The 22,439-nt window shown below is 42.8% G+C and overlaps 2 protein-coding genes across 3 annotated transcripts in view; one reads left to right on the top strand and one right to left on the bottom strand.

Annotated features, from left to right (window-relative positions):
* Positions 1 to 7,987, top strand: part of LOC120017642 (GTP-binding protein 2-like) — a 31,577-nt gene extending 23,590 nt beyond the window's left edge. Inside the window, exons 12-13 of one of the 2 annotated variants that reach the window (XR_005472131.1) lie at positions 82 to 602; positions 7,839 to 7,987. Coding sequence is in view for 1 of the 2 variants with exons in the window: in XM_038960546.1 (XP_038816474.1) it covers positions 82 to 267 (186 nt within the window). In the remaining variant the exon portion in view is untranslated. Of the gene's footprint in view, positions 1 to 81; positions 2,345 to 7,838 lie in introns of those variants that run through there. The other variant, XM_038960546.1, reaches the window with a different exon arrangement.
* Positions 7,988 to 10,048: 2,061 nt separating this feature from the next.
* On the bottom strand, positions 10,049 to 21,990 carry polh (polymerase (DNA directed), eta). The gene is made up of 11 exons (XM_038960548.1): positions 21,941 to 21,990; positions 21,572 to 21,739; positions 21,043 to 21,177; positions 20,699 to 20,931; positions 17,076 to 17,242; positions 16,850 to 16,953; positions 16,520 to 16,639; positions 13,825 to 13,948; positions 13,618 to 13,683; positions 11,674 to 11,846; positions 10,049 to 11,468 (listed from the first exon to the last, which is right to left on the bottom strand). The coding sequence occupies exons 2-11, from the start codon at positions 21,706 to 21,708 to the stop codon at positions 10,388 to 10,390; spliced, it is 2,340 nt and encodes a 779-aa protein (XP_038816476.1). The 5' UTR covers positions 21,709 to 21,739; positions 21,941 to 21,990; the 3' UTR covers positions 10,049 to 10,387.
* Between the last annotated feature and the right edge of the window lie 449 nt (positions 21,991 to 22,439).

Consider the following 22,439-nt stretch of genomic DNA (forward strand, 5'->3'; position numbering starts at 1 on the left):
AGTTGTGAAGTGTTAACATAGTGATAATATTCTATACAAGTCTTCCATGAAACTACTAATCCATCTATCTGTGTACCACAGGAGGAGCTGAGGACAGGTGAGAAGGCGGTGGTGTGTTTTAAATTCATTAAGCACCCAGAGTACCTGAAGGTGGGGGCCAAGCTGCTGTTCAGAGAGGGAGCCACCAAAGGCATCGGCCAGGTCACCAAGCTGCAGCCTGTCTCCCAGTCACAGCCCTCACAGAGTGAGGAGGAGGACGAGGCCTAGAACCCAGAACCGCCCAGTGGAACAGGAGAACCACAGCCGTCCCAGCTAGATCCCAGGATCTAGAACATCGGAGGAGAGGGTTCCGTCTCTTTCTCCTGTCATCTTCAGCCTTCCTGCTTCTTCCAAAGCCCCTCTCCTGTCATCTCAGCAAAGAACTGACTTTTCCCTCAACTTTTGTCTTTTACTTTGTTTTTCCGAAGCCTTGTTGTCACCAAACCTTTTCTCAAGCCTTTTCAAGACCTGCTATTTCGATTGTTTCCTTTTGCTTTTCTAGATACTGATGAGGGAAGTATATTTTGTCTCCTGTGTCACCTAGCAACAGTCACCACGGTGAGGTTGAGGTGTAAGGAAGACCTGGTTACAAAAGGCACAGAGATCTATCCAATAGTAAATATGGAAATGAGTGTAAAGCAGCAGTCACCTTAAACACAGTTGATTCACACCTCTGGGTGAAGTGCTTACACACACTCTCCTCTCACTCAAACATACATTCGTGTACTGAAACACAAGTACACAGGTGCGTCCACACACACCGAGACGCCTGTATTTATCACCTGAAAAGTCACTGAGTTCTGTTACCAGATGTCTGGAATGTTTACAAACTAAAAATACAGACAGGACTGACTGATGGCAGATCGATGTGAGTTTTCTTCTATTGCAGCTACAGAACTAGGATGTCAGAGGTTAGAATTGTGATGCCTCTTCTGTCAACTTCATAATCCCACATCATCTGGTTTGTATGACCTGCACAGTGCCTGGCTGAAAGTGACAAAAGTCCTCTTATACCATGTTTGAATATGTTGTTCACATTGGCACTTTATGATGAGGCATTTCCTTTTAGCTTGTGATGTATGGGTAAAACTTGACCTTGTGATAAACTGGCCAAGATGGCCAATGATCTCGCTGACATTCATCCCCAGTAAAGTTCCTCTGGCACAGTTTGAGAATTATGTTTGTAACTCGCAGCAATGCCTCACGATAGCCCGACTAACCAACGAATGGTGTTGCTACCTACTTTTCAAGTGCTTTAGTTACTCAGGTCAGTATAGTTCATACAGTATAGACACCATTCCACTCTCTCACAGAACTACTCCAATGATTGAGATTTTATTGATCATTTTGAGTGTCTTTGAGGAATAGTCAGCCATTTCTCCCAAAGAGAGTGACTACTTTGTGTGTGTTGATTATGCTTATTGTTTAAAAAGCGGCCACTTTGTGCTGCTATGTTTAAACTGCCCTATTTGGCAATTGTGTCTGAGGTTGTCTTTTTCTGTCGTCTTCTCCCTTACGTTACTGTTTCTGATTTATGAAGGGGTAAAACACAGTGCCTAGTGGAACTACTTTTGGAGTACCTTTCCATGACACCCCAAGGTTTTACAACTTTTTAGGTAAATCAACTTGATTTGGTGCTACTCCTTGAAACAACTTTTGATATCTAGATGATGAATAGGGAAAGGTGTTGATTGCTGAATTTGTTTGTTCAAGTCTGCTGTTGACCATATAAAGTGTCAAGTTATTGCATGTTAGAAAGAATGACGCAGAGAAATCACTCGCTCATTTATGCTTCGTTTACGTGCTTCAGAACTCTGGAATTTCCAACTTGCTAACTGGTTGAACGCGGTACGTGTATCTACAACCAGTTAGCAAGTTGGACATTTCTGAATTTCCTATTTCCAACTAGCATGTGAACGCGGCATTAAAACTATTTAAGAGGGGCAACTAAATGTGCTCTTTTTGTTGCACATATGGTATTATGTGTGCACTCAGAGGTGAAAATGACTATTTGAACCAAAATATGAAAAGAGCTGATCAGATGTTGTAAATTGATTTTTGCATCTAAGTAATGCTTCTGGTTTTTTATAGATTTGTAGTGGTTTCTAATTTCACTCAATTATATATCACCTGTTGTTCAGACTGTTTTAGTCCAGCACCAACAAGTGTCACGTATTCTCTACCTTGTTTTCCTTTTTAAAAAATTGTTAATTCTATTAAAAAAATGAGGGTGAAGTACCACATATTTATGTACAGATCCAGTTTGTATATTATGGCACACACAAATAAAAAGTTGTTACATTTATTTTTGTCTGTTTTCTCTAGATTCTACACCTCAATGGTGTAGTTAGGCTGTTTACCTGAAGGGTGCCCTGGTGAAAAGCTATAATAAATGGGTCCATGAAGTTCTCTCGCCTCCCCTTTGTTAGCCGCCTCCCTTTCTATTACTCAGCTGATGCAAGACACTAGAAACTGTGAGTCAGACTGAAACACCACTGTGTTATGAAAGGGATGATCACTTGATTCTTCACGAATGGTGCAATGCCACTCATCATAGAGGCAACCAGGACTGTACTGAGGTCAAAGACCTGGTGTGACCTGTCTGATGTCAACAGTTAAAACAAGACATTAAGATTAAACCTCAGTATTAAGACCCTATTGAAATTGTCGTTCCAGTGTATGGGAATAGTTCTATTCGGACACTTCCTATTGTATCATATCCCGCTGTTTAACATCTTGTTCTGCCCGTTGCACGACTGTTGTTGTATGAGGCTAAGGGTACGGGCTGCTGGTTTCTCCCGAGTCTTCCTGAAAGAAGGAGATGCCAGTCTGGTGGCTGGCTGATAAGCTTTCTACACAAGAAGAGTGACAAGATGTACTAGATAGAGTTGAGGTTGGGGTTTCATTCTCAGACACACACCTCTCTACTACAGAGAAAGACACAGGAAAAGAGGAAGGCGGGAGAAAGGTTCCACAGTCCCTATCATTTTCTTAATCTCCCTCTTCGTCCCTTTCGCTGTAGCTCTTTGGAAGAAGGACTGGATGGCGCCGGATCTCTTGGAGGTGGAGTCCTTCTTTGAAACAGAGCGAGACTAAGTGGAGGCCTGGTTGGAAGTGACATCACTGGACAGGAAGCTGGTGATTCCTCCGGCCCCGGCAGAGGGTGCGTCATTAAATTGACTGGCTGAAATGTGGAGCAGGGTGAGGGGAGGAGTCCTGGATAGCAAGATAAGGAAAGAGAGTGACACATATACATTTGACAGTGGTGGAAAAAGTACCCAATTATCATACTTGAATAAAAGTATAGATACCTTTAATAGAAAGTTAATCAAGTAAAACTGAAAGTCAGCCAGTAAAATACTACTTGAGTAAAAGTCTAAAAGTATTTGATTTTAAATATACTTAAGTATCAAAATAAAATGTAATTGGTAAAATATACTTAAGTATCAAAAGTTAAAATATAAATCCCTGCATGGCCAAGCACGCCTCCAACTCAATCATCAAGTTTACAGACGACACAACAGTATTCGGCTTGATTACCAACAACTACGAGACAGCCTACAGAGAGGAGGTGAGGGCACTCGAAGTGTGGTGTCAGGAAAACATCCTCTCACTCAACGTCAACAAAACAAAGGAGATGATCGTGGACTTCAGGAAACAGCAGAGGGAGCACCCGCCTATCCACATCGATGGGACAGCAGTGGAGAAGGTGGAAAGTTTTAAGGTCCTCTGCCTACACATCACGGACACACTGAAATTGTCCACTCACACAGACAGTGTGGTGAAGAAGGCGCAACAGCGCCCCTTCAACCTCAGGAGGCTGAAGAAATGTGGCTTTTCAACTTAAACCCTCACAAACTTTTACAGATGCACCATTAAAACCTCTTTGGGCTAGGGGGCAGTATTTTCACGTCCGGATGAAAAGCGTGCCCAAAATAAACTGCCTGCTACTCAGGCCCAGAAACTAGGATATGCATATTATTAGTAGATTTGGATAGAAAACACTCTGAAGTTTCTAAAACTGTTTGAATAAGCGCGACCTGGAACGCGCTTCACTTTGTTTTCATCCGGTATTGAACACAGTTTATTCCGTCTTAAATTTTATTGATTATTTACGTTTTAGGATACATACATTTGCATTAGGAATGTTGTTTGAAATGTTTGGACCAAGTTTACAGGTAACTTATTAGATACTTTGTAAGCATGTTGGGCGAGTTGGAACCGGTGTATTTCTGAATCAAACGCGCCAAATAAATTGACATTTTGGGGATATAATGAAGGAATTTATCGAACAAAAGGACCATTTGTGATGTTTATGGGACATTTTGGAGTGCAAACAGAAGAAGATCTTCAAAGGTAAGGCATGAATGATATCGTTATTTCTGATTTTTATGTAGCACCTGCCTGGTTGAAATCTGATTTTTATGTGTTTGTATGCGGGGTGCTGTCCTCAGATATACGCATGGTCTGCTTTCGCCGTAAGGCCTTTTTGAAATCTGTCACTGTGGCTGGATTTACAAGAAGTTAAGCTGTATTTTGATGTATAACACTTGTATGTTTAATTAATTATTTTTATGAGTATTTCTGTTTTTGAATTTGGCGTGCTGCAATTTCACTGGATGTTGTTAAATCAGTCCCGTTAACGGGATCCGAGCGGGAATGGGGGTGAAGGGATCCCTAAAATGTTTTAAGAGCATCCTGTTGGGCTGTATCACCGCCTGTTAAGGAAACTGGACCGCCCTCAACCCGCAAGGCTCTCTAGAGAGTGGTGAGGTCTGCACAACGCATCACTGGGGGCAAACTACTTGCCCTCCAGGACACCTACAGCACCCAATGTCACAGGAAGGCCAAAAAGATCACCAAGGACAACAACCACCTGAGCCACTGCTGTTCACCCCGTTAACATCCAGAAGGCGAAGTCAGTACAGGTGCATCAAAGCTGGGACCAAGAGACTGAAAAACAGTTTCTATCTCAAGGCCATCAGACTGTTAACCTCACTAGGGTATGTGGGACGGTAGCGTCCCACCTCGTCAACAGCCAGTGAAACTGCAGGGCGCCAAATTCAAAACAACAGAAATCCCATAATAAAAATTCCTCAAACATACAAGTATTTTACACCATTTTAAAGATACACTTGTTGTAAATCCAGCCACAGTGTCCGATTTCAAAAAGGCTTTACAACGAAAGCACACCAAACGATTATGTTAGGTCAGAGCCAAGTCACAGAAAAACACAGCCATTTTTCCAGCCAAAGAGAGGAGTCACAAAAAGCAGAAATGGAGATAAAATGAATCACTAACCTTTGATGATCTTCATCAGATGACACTCATAGGACTCCATGTTACACAATACATGTATGTTTTGTTTGGTAAAGTTCATATTTATATCCAAAAATCTGAGTTTACATTGGCGCATTATGTTCAGTAGTTCCAAAACATCCGGTGATTTTGCAGAGAGCCACATCAATTTTCAGAAATACTCATAATAAACATTGCTAAAAGATACAACTGTTATGCATGGAATCTTAGATTAACTTCTCGTTAATGCAACCGCTGTGTCAGATTTCAAAAAAACTTTACGGAAAAAGCACACCATGCAATAATCTGAGTACAGCGCTCAGAGACCAACACAACCCAAACAGATATCCGCCATGTTGTGTAGTCAACAGAAGTCAGAAATAGCATTATAAATATTCACTTACCTTTGATGATCTTCATCAGAATGCACTCCCAGGAATCCCAGTTCCACAATAAATGTTTGTTTTGTTTGATAATGTCCATCATTTATGTCCAAATACCTCCTTTTTGTTCGTGCGTTTAGCCCAGTAATCAAAATTTATGAGGCGCGATCACTAGGTGCAGACGAAAAGTCAAAAAGTTCCGTTACAGTCCGTAGAAACATGTCAAACGATGTATAGAATCAATGTTTAGGATGTTTTTAACATAAATCTTCAATAATGTTCCAACCAGAGAATTCCTTTGTCTGTAAAAATGTAATAGAACGCAAGCTAACTATTACGTGAACGCGCATGGTCAGCTCGTGGCTCTCTGGCAGACCTCTGACTCATTCCCCTCTCATTCGCCCCCACTTCACAGTAGAAGCCTATATGACCCTATAGACACTGTGTATTCGATAGGCAAGAGTTGAAAAACTACAAACCTCAGATTTCCCACTTCCTGGTTGGATTTCTTTCTCAGGTTTTTGCCTGCCATATGAGTTCTGTTATTCTCACAGACATCATTCAAACAGTTTTAGAAACTTCTATAGTGTTTTCTATCCTCATCTACTAATTATCTGCATATTCTAGCTTTTATGGCTGAGTAGCAGGCAGTTTAATTTGGGCAAGCTTTTAATCCAAAATTCCCAATGCTGCCCCCTACCCTGGTGAAGTTAAACAGCCATCACTAACACAGAGAGGCTGCTGCCTACATTCAGACTTGAATCATTGGCTAATTTAATAAATGGATCACTAGTCACTTTAAACAATGTCACTTTAAATAATGGCACTTTAATATTTTTTACATATCTTACACTATTCATCTCATATGTATGTACTGTATTTTATATAATCTAATGCATCTTGCCTATGCCTCTCGGTCATTGCTCATCCATATATTTATATGTACATATTCTTATTCATTCCTTTAGATTTGTGTGTATAAGATAGTTGTTGTGGAATTGTTAGATTACTTGTTAGATATTACTGCACTGTCGGAACTAGAAGCGCAAGCATTTCGCTACACTTGCCTTAACATCTGCTAATCATGTGTATGTCACCAATAAAATTTGATTTGATTTGTGAAGGCTGTGCATGGCAAGGTCAGTCCTCCACCGTACCACAATCCTCTCTGTCTGGGTAAACCCTGCAGTCACAGACAGAACATTTTATGAAGCAGTGTTGCACGGTATACCGAAACGTCTGTCCTATTTCGATACTAGAACATGAAAAAACGTTTGGTACTGTATCTTTTTTTACTTTCGGTACTTCACGGATCAAGCCTGTCTATCAACGCCCCCTACCCCTTATTATAGCGTGAACCTTGCCTGCTCCCCCTTACTCATTGCTAGCCTGCACTGGGAGTCTGGGATGTATCATGTTAGCTCCCCTCTCATGCTGCACAAAAGTTAACACACTTAAATATTTCTGGTATCGTGTCAACACAAGTTTGAAGGATTTGTAGAATGAATAGTTGTGAAGTGTTAACATAGTGATAATATTCTATACAAGTCTTCCATGAAACTACTAATCCATCTATCTGTGTACCACAGGAGGAGCTGAGGACAGGTGAGAAGGCGGTGGTGTGTTTTAAATTCATTAAGCACCCAGAGTACCTGAAGGTGGGGGCCAAGCTGCTGTTCAGAGAGGGAGCCACCAAAGGCATCGGCCAGGTCACCAAGCTGCAGCCTGTCTCCCAGTCACAGCCCTCACAGAGTGAGGAGGAGGACAAGGCCTAGAACCCAGAACCGCCCAGTGGAACAGGAGAACCACAGCCGTCCCAGCTAGATCCCAGGATCTAGAACATCGGAGGAGAGGGTTCCGTCTCTTTCTCCTGTCATCTTCAGCCTTCCTGCTTCTTCCAAAGCCCCTCTCCTGTCATCTCAGCAAAGAACTGACTTTTCCCTCAACTTTTGTCTTTTACTTTGTTTTTCCGAAGCCTTGTTGTCACCAAACCTTTTCTCAAGCCTTTTCAAGACCTGCTATTTCGATTGTTTCCTTTTGCTTTTCTAGATACTGATGAGGGAAGTATATTTTGTCTCCTGTGTCACCTGTTCACCTAGCAACAGTCACCACGGTGAGGTTGAGGTGTAAGGAAGACCTGGTTACAAAAGGCACAGAGATCTATCCAATAGTAAATATGGAAATGAGTGTAAAGCAGCAGTCACCTTAAACACAGTTGATTCACACCTCTGGGTGAAGTGCTTACACACACTCTCCTCTCACTCAAACATACACTACCGTTCAAAAGTTTGGGGTCACTTAGAAATGTCCTTGTTTTTGAAAGAAAAGCCCATTTTTTGTCCATTAAAATAACATAAAATTGATCAGAAATACAGTGTAGACATTGTTAATGTTGTAAATGACTATTGTAGCTGGAAATTGCAGATTTTTTATGGAATATCTGCAAAGCCGTACAGAGGCCCATTATCAGCAACCATCACTCCTGTTTTCCAATGGCAGGTTGTGTTAGCTAATCCAAGTTTATCATTTTAAAAGGCTAATTGATCATTAGAAAAACTTTTTGCAATTATGTTAGCACAGATGAAAACTGTTGTCCTGATTAAAGAAGCATTAAAATTGTCCTTCTTTAGACTAGTTGAGTATCTGGAGCATCAGCATTTGTGGGTTTGATTACAGGCTCAAAATGGCCAGAAACAAATAACTTTCTTCTGAAACTCATGTTTACTCTTGTTCTGAGAAATTAAGGCTATTCCATGCGAGAAATTGCCAAGAAACTGAATATCTCATACGCTGTGTACTACCTACACAGAACAGAGCAAACTGTCTCTAACCAGAATAGAAAGAGGAGTGGGAGGCCCCGTTACACAACTGAGCAAGAGGACAAGTACATTAGAGTGTCTAGTTTGAACAACAGACGCCTCACAAGTCCTCAACTGGCAGCTTGATTAAATAGTACCCGCTAAATACCAGTCTCAACGTCAACAGTGAAGAGGCGACTCCGGGATGCTGGCCTTCTAGCCAGAGTTGCAAAGAAAAAGCCATATCTTAGACTGGCCAATAAAAATAACATTTTAAGATAGGCAAAAGAACACAGACACTGGACAGAGTAACTCTGCCTAGTAGGCCAGCATCCCGGAGTCGCCTCTTCACTGTTGACGTTGAGACTGGTGTTTTGCGGGTACTATTTAATCAAGCTGCCAGTTGAGGACTTGTGAGGCGTCTGTTTCCAGTTTGGGCTGTTATGTGTGGGGTGGAGTACCACATATTTATGTACAGATCCAGTTTGTATATTATGGTACACATAAATAAAAAGTTGTTACATTCATTTTTGTCTGTGTTTTCTATAGATTCTACACCTCAATGGTGTAGTTAGGCTGTTTACCTGAAGGGTGCCCTGGTGAAAAGCTATAATAAATGGGCCCATGAAGTTCTCTTGCCTCCCCTTTGTTAGCCGCCTCCCTTTCTATTACTCAGCTGATGCAAGACACTAGAAACTGTGAGTCAGACTGAAACACCACTGTGTTATGAAAGGGATGATCACTTGATTCCTCACGTAGAGAGAATGTACACAAAAGCATGTGACACCCAGAAATGGTGCAATGCCACTCATCATAGAGGCAACCAGGACTGTACTGAGGTCAAAGATAACAAAACAGACATTAAGATTGAACCTCAGTATTAAGATGTTATTGAAATTGTCATTCCAGTGTTAAATCCACATAATTATATTGTTAAATCCACAAAATGAAAGTAGTTCTATTCTGTTAGTTCCCAGGCCTTATCATTGACGGGACTGGCGATGTCTGTCATACGTTTAGGGCCTCCTTGTTGCTCTCACACCAGCCTAACTCTGCCATGACCTGGAAGTAAACCAAACATGAGGTTTCCACTTACCTTCTCTTTTGTTTGAAACTATTAGGAAAATAACCTGATATGGAATAGTTTAAAGAAGACCACTTCAGTACGAGCATTATAGTGTTTAACAGCTGTGGAGATAGTCACACTACAGCCCACTTTCTGCAATATAGGCTACTGTTTATACTGATTACACTGACTCATTAGTTTATTCCCAAGGTGGGCCAAATGTCTGTTGGCTGACCTTTAACAATGTTTTCACAGCAAAAGCCCAATAGCACATGGGGGCATTTTGCATGTTTGCCTTCTCTTAGATTTGCAAACAATTTCCTTGAACACGAATACTGTATCTAAGCTGAATAAGCATTAAATTGAGTGCCTTAACTTTGCGTGCGCTCGTCTTGTGTGATGCTACCATCTAGTGGCAAAAACACATTTCACATGGTTGATAAAAAAGGCCCACAACACAATAACTCTTTTCAATGTTTAATGGAAACATGATCACAGAAATGTACAAGCTTCTCAAGACAACATATCCCTTGAAAGAGGACATCCAGGAAAGTATGGCTTTACCAATATCTGTAGAACCATCATAAAATATGCTAATTTTCTATAGGTAAAATATTTTTTCTGTACAATAATTGCCATTACTATTAAACAGAATCTCACCATACAATCACATAAATTGTTTTGGCAGTGAGTTTAGAATATTGTTGGTCAGTTTAAATAGCATCAGCAGAAGTAACCAGTCCAGCACAGTGTATTCTCTACCTCCTTTCATGGTCCGTCTCTTCCTTTCCTCCACTTTGTCCTCAGCTCCTCTTGAAGAAGGAGTCCAGCGTACCAGTACTACCACCTTGGGAGCGGGGCCGTTTAGGCTGGGGTGTTGACTGGCCCCTGGCCCGCGTCTTCCCCCGGGACAACTGAAGGGCGCCTGCCCTGAGAGGGGGGCGGGAGGCAGTTGTAACAGAGGAGGAGAGAGAGGAGGAATGAAGAGAGGTGTTGGTGGTTGTGCTTGCAGAGGAGAAAGAGTTCTGTAGGTCCAAGGCAAAGTGGTAGTCATTATGTTCAGGCATCTCCCAGGCCAGCACGTCCTGGCCACAGCACTCACAAGTCAGCAGGTCCTCTTTGGCCACACTGGCCAGGCACTGAGGCGGGTCAGAAGGGGGATAGTAGGAAAACTCTGACCCCTCAGACTGTTTTTCCTCTGATAGAGTACAAGTTCCCTCCCCAGACCCCAGAGATTGGTCCTCTGCTTGGTTAGAACTAGTGTTCGCAGTCTGCTCGTCACATGTTTCAGCTCCGGGAGCTGTGTAACTTCCTGCTATTTCACACCCAACTGTGTCTGTTAAAAGTTGGACACTCCCTATTGTATCATATCCTACTGTGGAACATCTTGTTCTGCCTGTTGCGAGACTGTCGCTGTGTGAGGCTGCGGTTACGGGCTGCTGGTTTCTCCCAAGAGTCTTCCTCTGAAAGAAGGAAGTGATGCCAGTATGGGGGCTGGCTGATGAACTGACCACAGAAGAAGAGTGACAAGATGTACTAGAGACAGTTGAGGTTGTTTTTTCTTTCTCAGACACACTCCTCTCTACTACAGAGAAAGACACAGGAAAAGAAGAAGGCGGGAGAAAGGTTCCATAGCCCCTATCATTCTCTTCTTCCTCTCCCTCTTCATCCTTCCTCTGTTTCTCTGCAGATCTTTGGAAGAAGGACTGGATGGCACCGGGTCTCTTGGGGGTGGAGTCCTTCTTTGAACCAGAGCAAGACTGAGTGGAGGCCTGGGTGGAAGTGACATCACTGGACAGGAAGCTGGCAATTCCTCCGGCCCCGGCAGAGGGTGAATCATTAAATTTACTGGCCGAAATGTGGAGCAGGGTGAGGGGAGGAGTCCTGGATAGAAAGAAACAGAAAGAGAAAGTGAGACACATATACATTCGAAAACAGACAGCCATGGGAAATCAACGTCTCTGAAGGTTAAGATTTCAGGGTGGCTATAGCTGTAGTGTTCCAAATAATGGTGTTATATTTTCCATGCTGTCTAGAGTTGGTTGCATATATAGTTAATGTCACGGCAGACTTCATTTGTGCAACTTGCCATGCTGCCTGATGGTTCCCTGCTGTGTTGAGACTCTTGAGGATTGCGAAGCTGTCCGAGGAGATCTTGGTGGCGTCGTAGCGTGCCAACGAGCAGCACCGAGAGAAACTGCTGGGCCTTTTATCACCCAACTGCCTTACACCCACAGTCAACTGCTTAGCCACACGACCATTCTACACAGAGGGAGAGAGAATGAGTGACAGAAATGGAATTTAGAGGAGTGATAGGCATGCAGGTGGGGAGGTACAGTTGCAGTCGGAAGTTTACATACACTTAGGTTGGAGTCATTAAAACTAGTTTTTCAACTACTCCACAAATTTCTTGTTAACAAACTATAGTTTTGGCAAGTCGGTTAGGACATCTACTTTGTGCATGCCAAGTAATTTTTCCAACAATTGTTTACAGACAGATTATTTCACTTATAATTCACTGCATCACTATTCCAGTGGGTCAGAAGTTTCCATACACTAAGTTGACTGTGCCTTTAAACAGCTTGGAAAATTACAGAAAATCATGACATGGCTTTAGAAGCTTCTGATAGGCTAATTGACATCCTTTGAGTCAATTGGAGGTGTACCTGTGGATGTATTACAAGGCCTACCTTCAAACTCAGTGCCTCTTTGCTTGACATCATGAGAAAATCAAAAGAAATCAGCCAAATTGTAGACCTCCACAAGTCTGGTTCATCATTGGGAGCAATTTCCAAAAGTCTGAAGGTACCACGTTCATCTGTACAAATAATAGTACGCAAGTATAAACACTATGGGACCACGCAGCCATCATACCGCTCAGGAAGGAGACACGTTCTGTCTCCTAGAGATGAACGTACTTTTGGGCGAAAAGTGCAAATCAATCCCAGAACAACAGCAAAGGACCTTGTGAAGATGCTGGAGGAAGTAGGTACAAAAGTATCTATATCCACAGTAAAACGAGTCCTATATCGACATAACCTGAGAAGCAAGGAAGAAGCCACTGCTCCAAAACCGCCATAAAAAAGCCAGACTACGGTTTGCAACTGCACATGGGGACAAAGATCGTACTTTTTGGAGAAATGTCCTCTGGTCTGATGAAACAAAAATAGAACTGTTTGGCCATAATGACCATCGTTATGTTTGGAGGAAAAAGGGGGAGGCTTGCAAGCCGAAGAACATCATCCCAAACGTGAAGCAGGTGGTGGCAGCAACATGTTGTGGGGGTGCTTTGCTGCAGGAGGGACTGGTGCACTTCACAATATAGATGGCATCATGAGGATGGAACATTTTGTGGATATATTGAAGCAACAACTCAAGATATCAGTCAGAAAGTTAAAGCTCGGTCGCAAATGGGTCTTCCAAATGGACAATGACCCCAAGCATACTTCCAAAGTTGTGGCAAAATGGCTTAAGGACAACAAAGTCAAGGTATTGGAGTAGCCATCACAAAGCCCTGACCTCAATCCTGTAGAAAATCTGTGTGCAGAACTGAAAAAGCATGCGCGAGCAAGGAGGCCTACAAACCTGACTCAGCTACACCAGCTCTGTCAGGAGGAATTGGCCAAAATTCACCCAACTTATTGTGGGAAGCTTGTGGAAGGCTACCTGAAACATTTGACACAGGTTTAACAATTTAAAGGCAATGCTACTAAATACTAATTGAGTGTATGTAAACTTCTGACCCACTGGGAATTTGATGAAAGAAATAAAAGCTGAAGTAAACCACTCTATTATTCTGAAATTTCACATTCTTAAAATAAAAGTGGTGATCCTAACTGACCTAAGACAGAGAATTTTTACTAGGACTAAATGCCAGGAATTGTGAAAAACTGAGTTTAAATGTATTTGGCTAAGGTTTATGTAAACTTCCAACTTCAACTGCAGATTATCCTTCCGTCCCTCAGTCTCATGAGGGTGTGACCAGACAGGGAGGGATGAGACAAACAGAAGATGGTGAGATGAAGTCCCTCACCAGCTCTCTGTCCTTGGTCAGTCTCTCCTCCAGCTCCAGAGCCAGTTGATAGAGCCAGTGCTGCACCTGCAGAGATAAGACAGAGTATTTTATTCAGACAACAGAGCTCAACAGGAATCAACACGGGAGACTGGCCATAATCTACTGAGATGCACCAGAGGCAGACAGAAGAACAGATGGAGAGAGGGCATGAATATAGCCAAGTACCCGCTCTCTGGTAGTGAGAGATGTCTTCCCAGGGAAGTTCTTGCTGCAGCCGATGGATTTAGGGAGTTGTCTGGGCTTCACTGCCTCAAAGTCAATCCCCCGACACAGGTCATACAGCCACTGGCTGAAGAGAGCAATATTTATTATATCAATATGGGAACTACAGTGCATTTGGAAAGTATTCAGACCCCTTGACTTTTTACACATTGTGTTACATTACAGCCTTATTCTAAAATGGATTAAAAAAAAAAAATCCTCAGCAATGTACACACAATAGCCCATAATGACAAAGCGAAAACAGGTTTTTAGAATAAAAAAAACATCTAATTTACTTAAGTATTCAGACCCTTTGCTATGAAATTGGAAACCTTTGCTCAGGTGCATCCTGTTTCCATTAATCGTCCTTGAGATGTTTCTACAACTTGATTGGAGTCCACCTGTAGTAAATTCAATTGATTGGACATGATTTGGAAAGGCACACACCTGTCTATATAAGGTCCCACAGTTGACAGTGCATGTCAGAGCAAAAACCAAGCCATGAGGCCAAAAGGAATTGTCCGTAGAGCTCCGAGACAAGATTGTGCTGACGCACAGATCTGGGGAAGGGTACCAAAACATTTCTGCAGCATTGAAGATCCCCAAGAACACAGTGGCCTCCATCATTCTTAAATGGAAGAAGTTTGGAACCACCAAGACTCTTCCTAAAACTGGCCGCCCAGCCAAACTGAGCAATCGGAAAAGGGGCTTGGGTCAGGGAGGTGACCAAGAACCTGATGGTCACTGACAGAGCTCTAGAGTTATTCTGTGGAGATGGGAGAACCTTCCAGAAGGACAAACATCTCTGCAACACTCAGGCCGTTATGGTCAGGCCGTTATGGTAGATGGTCAGGCCAAATCAGGCCGTTATGGTCAGGCCAAATCAAAAATGGTAGAGTGGCCAGATGGAAGCTACTCCTCAGTAAAAGGCACATGACAGCCTGCTTGGAGTTTGCCAAAAGGCACCCAATAACTCTCAGACCATGAGAAACAAGATTCTCTGGTCTGATGAAACCAAGATTGAACTCTTTGGCCTGAATGCCAAGCATCACGTCTGAAGGAAACCTGATTCCATCCCTACGGTGAAGCATGGTAGTGGCAGCATCATGCTGTGGGGTTGTTTTTCAGTGACAGGGACTGGGAGATGAGTCAGGATCGAGGCAAAGATAAACGGAGCAAAGTACAGAGTGATCCTTGATGAAAACCTGCTCCAAAGTGCTCCGGTCCTCAGACTGGTGCTAAGGTTCACCTTCCAACAGGACAACAACCCTACGCAACAACCCCAAGACAACGCAGGAGTGGCTTCGGGACAAGTCACTGAATGTCCTCGAGTGGCCCAGCCAGAGCCCAGACTTGAACCGGATTGAACATCTCTGGAGAGACCTGAAAATAGCTGTGCGGCAACGGTCCCCATCCAACCTGACAGAACTTGAGAGAATCTGCAGAGAAGAATACAGAAACTCCCCAAACACAGGTGTGCCAAGCTTGTAGTGTCATACCCAAGAATTGATGCTGTAATCACTGCCAAAGGCACTTCTGAAATGGTCCACCCACACAGACAGCGTGGTGAAGAAGACGCAATAGCGCCTCTTCAACCTCAGGAGGCAGAAGAAATTTGGCTTGTCACCGAAAACATTCACAAACTTTTACAGATTCACAAACGAGAGCATCCTGTCGGGCTGTATCACAGCCTGGTACGGCAACTGCTCCACCCACAACCGTAAGGCTCTCCAGAGGGTAGTGAGGTCTGCACAACGCATCACCGGGGGCAAACTACCTGCCCTCCAGGACACCTACACCACCCGATGTCACAGGAAGGCCAAAAAGATCATCAAGGACAACAACCACCCGAGCCACTGCCTGTTCACCCCGCTATCATGCAGAAGGCGAGTGCATCAAAGCTGGGACCGAGAGACTGAAAAACAGCTTCTATCTCAAGGCCATCAGACTGTTAAACAGCCATCACTAACATTGAGTGGCTGCTGCCGACATACAGACTCAAATCTCTAGCCACTTTAATAATTATTAATCTTCCCTATGCCGCACGGCCATTTCTCATCCATATATTTATATGTACATATTCTTATTCATCCCTTTACACTTGTGTGTATAAGGTAGTAGTTGTGAAATTGTTAGATTACTCGTTAGATATTACTGCACTGTCGGAACTAGAAGCACAAGCATTTCGCTACACTCACATTAACATCTGCTAACCATGTGTATGTGACCAATAAAATGTGATTTGATTCAACAAAGTACTGAGTAAAGGGTCAGAATACTTATGTAAATATAATATTTCATTTTTTTTTTTAAATGAGCAAAAATGTCTAACACTGTTTTTGACTTTGTCATTATGGGGTATTGTGTGTAGATTGATGAGGAACAAAATATTCAATACATTTTAGAATAAGGCTGTATCTTAACAAAATGTGGAAAAAGTCAAGGGGTCTGAATACTTTCCGAAGGCACTGTATATTAGCCACCACTGGCACCAAATAGTATAACATATTTAAGAGGATAGTTCCTTTCACAACACCAGATTGCAATATTACAATTTTAGCTAATAACTTAAAATGATCCACAGTATTACATAAGTGTGGTTCATTGAGGAAGAGTGGTTTATATACTTCATGACATGAAGGAAGTGTGTGTTGTTTACCCAGTCTTGTCCCCAAAGTGCTGTCCCAGCTGGGCCTGAGAGAAGCGGGTCAGTTCCCCCATGTTCTCTACCTCCAGGGTCTCCGTGATGGACGACCCCAGCTTACCCCCCAGGTTTCGGCTGGAGAGAGGAACAACAGGACCGGATCAGTCTATCTCTGAGTCTGTAAAGTTGATTCTGTATTCATCTGCATAGTCTGATGGTCCTGTAGTCCAGGAAAGATTGTATTGTATGTTGCATGTATAGTGAAGGATATGTGTAATTGTGTCATTTGTCTTAATTTTCTCTCAGTTACAGCACACGGTTAGTTTTAACTAGCAGTACACTCACATTTTGCCAATGGGAAGTGAGTTGAAGAGCTCTGGAACAGAGCCTAATGGCAGGAGTGTCTGGCGGTTGGGTTTGTTCAGACCACAGGCTAGTTTAGCCAGCACCTGGGGAGACATGATAAATTCAGTGATCATGACAGAAAGGACAAGTAAAGAAAGCTAGTAGAACTATTGACAGAAAGAGGTAGAACACACTGGTTGTGTTGAGAGGGGAAGAGAGTACTGACCTTGTTGTGGGATATCCCTGCCGAGCAGCGGTAGCCTGTGTGCTGCTCCACTGCAGCCCTCATCTCCTCGACGATCACAGCCCCCAGAGCCAACTGCAGCTCTGCACAGCCAGAGCCCCCTGACACAGAGGACAGCCACTGCTGCAGCCCACTGGACCTTCGTTCTTCTGGGGAAAAACATGGAGAGGAGCACCATGTTAACATACCGTTTTACCCACTTCATATGTATTTACTTTATTCTAGTCAAGGCCTATCCTATATAACTACTGTTGTACACCCCTTTTCTATTCATATACTGCCCATAATGTCTATATACACCATCATATACATATACACTGAGTGTACAAAATATTAAGAACACCTTCCTAATATTGAGTTGCACCTCCTTTTGTCCTCAGAACAAAAGGATTCGTCAGGACATGGACTCGACAAGGTGTCGAAAGCAGGGATGCTGGCCCATGTTGACTCCAAGGCTGGGTGTCCTTAGGGTGGTGGACCATTCTTGATACCCCCTGTAAACTATTCAGCATGAAAAACCCAGAAAGTTTGCAGTTCTTGACACAAACCGGTGCGCCTGGCCTTTACTGCCATACCCCGTTCAAAGGCACTTAAAGATTGTGTTGCCCATTAATTCTCTGAAATGGCAAACATACACAATCCATGTCTCAATTGTCTCAAGGCTTAAAACTCCTTTATTAACTTGTCTCCTCCGCTTCACCTACACTGATTGAAGTGGATTTAACAGGTGACCTCACCTGCACACACTCCGACTCCTTTTAGAAGTCAGAGTTATTTTGTACCTCCAGCCAACCGCAACCGCTCTATTGAGGCATATCGCAGACTCCTTTAAAAAGATGTTGGTAATCTCTTTAAGAACAAACATGAGTACATATCTTTCCATAATTTCCATAAGGATGAAAAACAAGCTTTGCTTGACTTAGTCTGATACGTCAGTCCTTACCCGCCCTGCTGATAAGGGTGGGTCGGTAGTAATCATGGATAGGACAGTTTATGTAAATGAGTGTCAGACAACTGCTTGACAACACCTTATCCAAGAAACTCAGAAGTGACCCCATTTCCCAATGTCAGAACACCATCTTTACTGTCCTAGATGGGTATTTAAGTTCTGGTCAAATCACCAAAAAAGAACACAACTTTTTGGCTATTCAACTCCCTAAAATTGCCACTTTCTATACTTTGCCGAAATTACACAAGAATGTTACAAAACCTGCTGGGTGCCCTATTATAGCAGACATTGATGCAGTAACGGCCCCTTTATCAACTTTTTTTAAAATCAGACCACTCACAGAACAGCTCCCCCCTTTGTAAAAGACACCAGCAGTATGATCTCTATCATTGAATCTCTTGATCCTCTCCCTGAGAATACTTTGTAAATTACTTCCGATGTTGAGTCGTTACACACAAATATTCCACACGAGGGCGGTATTGAAGCAATGGAACATTTTCTTCTGCAACATGACCCTAATGAACTACATGCATTATAACATTGGCTGAAATAGTACACACACAACAACTATTTCATGTTTCTAAAGGATTTCTTTATCCAGACGAAGGATACTGCTATGGGATCCCCTATGGCTCCTAACCATGCTAATTTGTACGTGGGTTACATGGAAACAGTCTATTTTCAATCCTCTCAAAAATGTTTCCTTGCCTAACATTATTATGTGGAAACGGTATATTGATGATATTTTTGTTCAATGGAGGGGGTGATGCAAAACAACTCCAGGCATTCCATGCTTTTCTTAACTCTTGTTCTGAGCAGCTGAAGTTTACTATGCAATCTGAGACACGTCAAATCAGTTTACTTGATCTTTTGATTTTGTGTGAGGATAATGTAATATACACAGATTTTTACAGGAAACCATACTGATCGTAACCGTTTGTTGAGGGCTGATAGCTGTCACCCGCTTCCCTTGAAAAACAGTTTGCCCTACAGCCAATTCTGTTGAATCAAAATAATCATATGGCTGAGATAAAATTCAACCAAAGGGGGTACAAAAATGGTCAGATTAATACTGCCATTGAAACAATCCAAAACAAATCAAGACATGATCTCTTTCAAGGACAGTCTCGCAAAAATAATCATTCTTGCGTTCTTACTACGCGCTATTCAAATTGCTTTGAACAAATTAAAGGAATTGTTCACAAACATTGGCACATTCTAAGATTCGATGACAGTATCGGTAATGTGTTTTCGGACCCTCCCTTGGTAGTATTCTCGCGGGGCAGAAATCTTAGAGGTCAATGGGTAAACTGATTTACCACCCCAAAATTCCCCCGCACAACGTCTATTTGCACCTCTACTGGATGGAAACTACAAGTGTAATGGCTGTGCTCAATGCAACAGCATGTACAAATGTAGATCCTTCAAACTGGGAAACAGATCCCAATTAAAAGGTGTTATTACGTGCTCCACTAAGGCAGTTATTTATCTTATAACTTGTCCTTGTGGTAAACAAATTATGTGGGTAAAACGCTAATTAAAAGTAAGAATCCCGGAGCATCGTAGAACCATTAGGTGCAAAAACTCGACGTACCCAGGTGCGGCCAACTTTTTGGAAGCGAACCACTATTTCGTCCCTTCATTATATCGGCATCGAAAACAGTCACCCACCCTAGGAGAGGGGGTAACCTTGATCATTTATTGTTAAACGAGAGGCTGCCTGAATCTTTCATTTAAAGACCCTTGTATGTAGCCAAATTATATCTATGATCGTATGTTTCCCATCTATACTTTTTATATGGTTGTATTTATATCTGTAAATTAACCAATGAAATCAAGCCACACCCAGCCATGATTACAGACACCTGTGTGTTCTTTGAAACTATTATACACGGCTTACAAATGTAATTAGAACAGTAAAAGTAAATGTTTTGTCATACCCGTGGTATACGGTCTCATATACCACAGCTTTCAGCCAATCAGCATTCCGTGCTCAAACCACCCAGTTAATACAAACTAGTGACCCGCAGTGTCTGTAATTATACCATGATGGAGACAGCTTGTCTGTCAAAAAGTTGGTTATTAAATTGTTGCATCTGAGCTCCTAGAGTGTGCGGCTCTCCTTTTCTTTTTCACGTGTTCTACTCTGCTAGCCCGCACCTCGCCTAAACAGGTGTCGCCTCCAAATTGAACCTCAATAAAGGATAATAGTTTTCGCCTGGATTCACCTGGTCAATCTGCCATGGAAAGAGCAGTGTTTTGTACACTCAGTGTATATTTATATTCGGAACTCTGACATTGCTCGTTCTAATATTTCTTAATCCCTTTTTTATGTGTGTGTGGGGGGGTATATGTATTTTGGGGTATTACTGCACTGTTGGAGTTAGGAACACCTGCTAAATATGTGTACGCAACCAATAAAATGTAATTCACTTTTTTTTTTTTTAAGTCTGCAATAACATGGTCTTTGATTAGAAACCCAGGGATGTGGACAGATACAGAATATCAAGATACCACATGTATAAAATGAGAACACAGCACTAAAAGAGATAGGCCTAAATATTTTTCTGAAATGCTAAAACTCGACACTCATTTAGAGTTCTTGGGGTAAACTAACCCAATCCCAGCCCAATGACGACCGCGGTTTAAAACCCACCTTTATCAGTTGTGGTGTCCTGTGCTGCCTCTTCCTGGTCAAGAGGAGCCAGTGGGTAGCCCTGGACGTGGCTGGTCTTCAGGAGCTGAGGGTCTACCTGCTGGTCAGTCATGCTTTTCAATCTCTGCTGTACCGCAGCAGTCAGGTCCATGTAGGCCTCGTCAATACTGGCCCTCTCGAGCACAGCGAAGCGTGACATCACCTCAAACACCTGTACACTCGCCTCCCGGTAACTACACAGGCGGTGACAGTTAGCTGGTTAGCACTGCAGGCTTTCTGAAGGGGTTCCTGGGGATTCACTTAGTCACCGAAGTCATTTAAAATATTGTATAATGGACACCTACTGGGTGAGGTCTGCCTTCCCATGTGACTCTCTGACCCTTGCAACCTGGAGATCTGGGCACAGTTTCTTGGCATCGTCTGCCCACATGTTCCTGGTGACACCATGGGCCCTGGCCTCATAACTCACAGCTATGATACTGGGTAAAGATAAAGTGTGAGTATCATAGTCAAGGCATGTTTTCTGAACAGTCCATGCAACAAAAAACTGTAATGTATGGGAGAGACAAACGTTTTGCAGAGCTGAGAATCAGGCGATGTAGGTATGCATCACAAGTCAGGCCCAGCCTGAACTAATGTTTAACTCCACTGACTGTCTCCATTACATTATAATGGACACTGAAGTTAAACCTTAGCCAGCCTGACCCATACAACTAAGAAACATGGGATAAGGGGAAACACCTACGAGTCACTCCCACTGTCCCATTGCCCCTAGGTCTACATGTTTTATTCTGGATTGATGCGTGTATGCTAGCTACGCCGCTCTCAATACCATTGGCCTTGGGAAGGAGAATCTCTGTGTCTGTGACTCACCCGCCTCCCTTCCATGTCTTGTACTGTGCGACCACACACGGGGTGTTTTTCAGCGCTGGGTTCAGCCTCTGTTCCACCTGCACGTAGAAACAGTCCATATCCACCAACGCGACAACCCTCTCCTTCCCACAATCCATTCCAGAAGAGATGCAGAACGACTGGACAACACTGGAAGTTAAAAACGAATTGTTATGGTAGAATGCATGTTAGCTAACGTTAGCTAGATAAAGCCACAGACCTACATAAGTTAGTTAGGCTATCTAGATTGCTAAATTAGCTAAATGTAAAATATGTAGCTTGAAACACCCAACGTTAAGATATTACTGTAGCTAAATAGCGAAGGAAACAAATTAGATAACGTTACATTACATTAATGTAACTATGCCGCTCCCCGAATAATCTTCTTCGGTGGGGTTTAATGGCGGTTGGCATCCAATATTATTGGTGCATTACCGCCACCAACTGGAGTGGAGTATGAAACCATTATACTTTGTGATACAAAAATGGGAAAGGGAAAAGGAGAAAAGTACCCTGTCAACTAACCTACACTCATTAAAACCCACTACCCCATTCCACTATTTTGGGAGGGAGCCTGGGAGGACGTGACACTATCATTCAACACACCCTGTAACTCTTCTGCTGTAAAATCTCGTCATCCCACGTATTGTACTTCTCTGCAGCTGCCACCACAACACCTATTTTCTGTGACTTACGTTCCATTCCTGCAGTAAAGTTGATAACCATGGTAATGAAACACTAAAAAGCCAACCTTACTGAAGCACTTTTAATTCGTAGGTGTAACAGTTTAACTTTAGTCCGTCCCCTCGCCCCGACCCGGGCGCGAACCAGGGACCTTCTGCACACATCA

The sequence above is a fragment of the Salvelinus namaycush genome, chromosome 22 (genome assembly GCF_016432855.1).
Source record: "Salvelinus namaycush isolate Seneca chromosome 22, SaNama_1.0, whole genome shotgun sequence".
Lineage (NCBI taxonomy): Eukaryota > Metazoa > Chordata > Actinopteri > Salmoniformes > Salmonidae > Salvelinus > Salvelinus namaycush.

Coding starts and splice junctions, on each gene's coding strand:
- polh (XM_038960548.1), bottom strand. CDS start 21,708: ATGGATTGTGGGAAGGAGAGGGTTGTCGCGTTGGTGGATATGGACTGT. Junction 16,640..16,849: donor TCACTTCCCATTGGCAAAAT/GTGAGTGTACTG, acceptor TCCTCTCTCCAG/CCGAAACCTGGGGGGTAAGC. Junction 11,469..11,673: donor GGGAACCATCAGGCAGCATG/GCAAGTTGCACA, acceptor CTTTCTATCCAG/GACTCCTCCCCTCACCCTGC.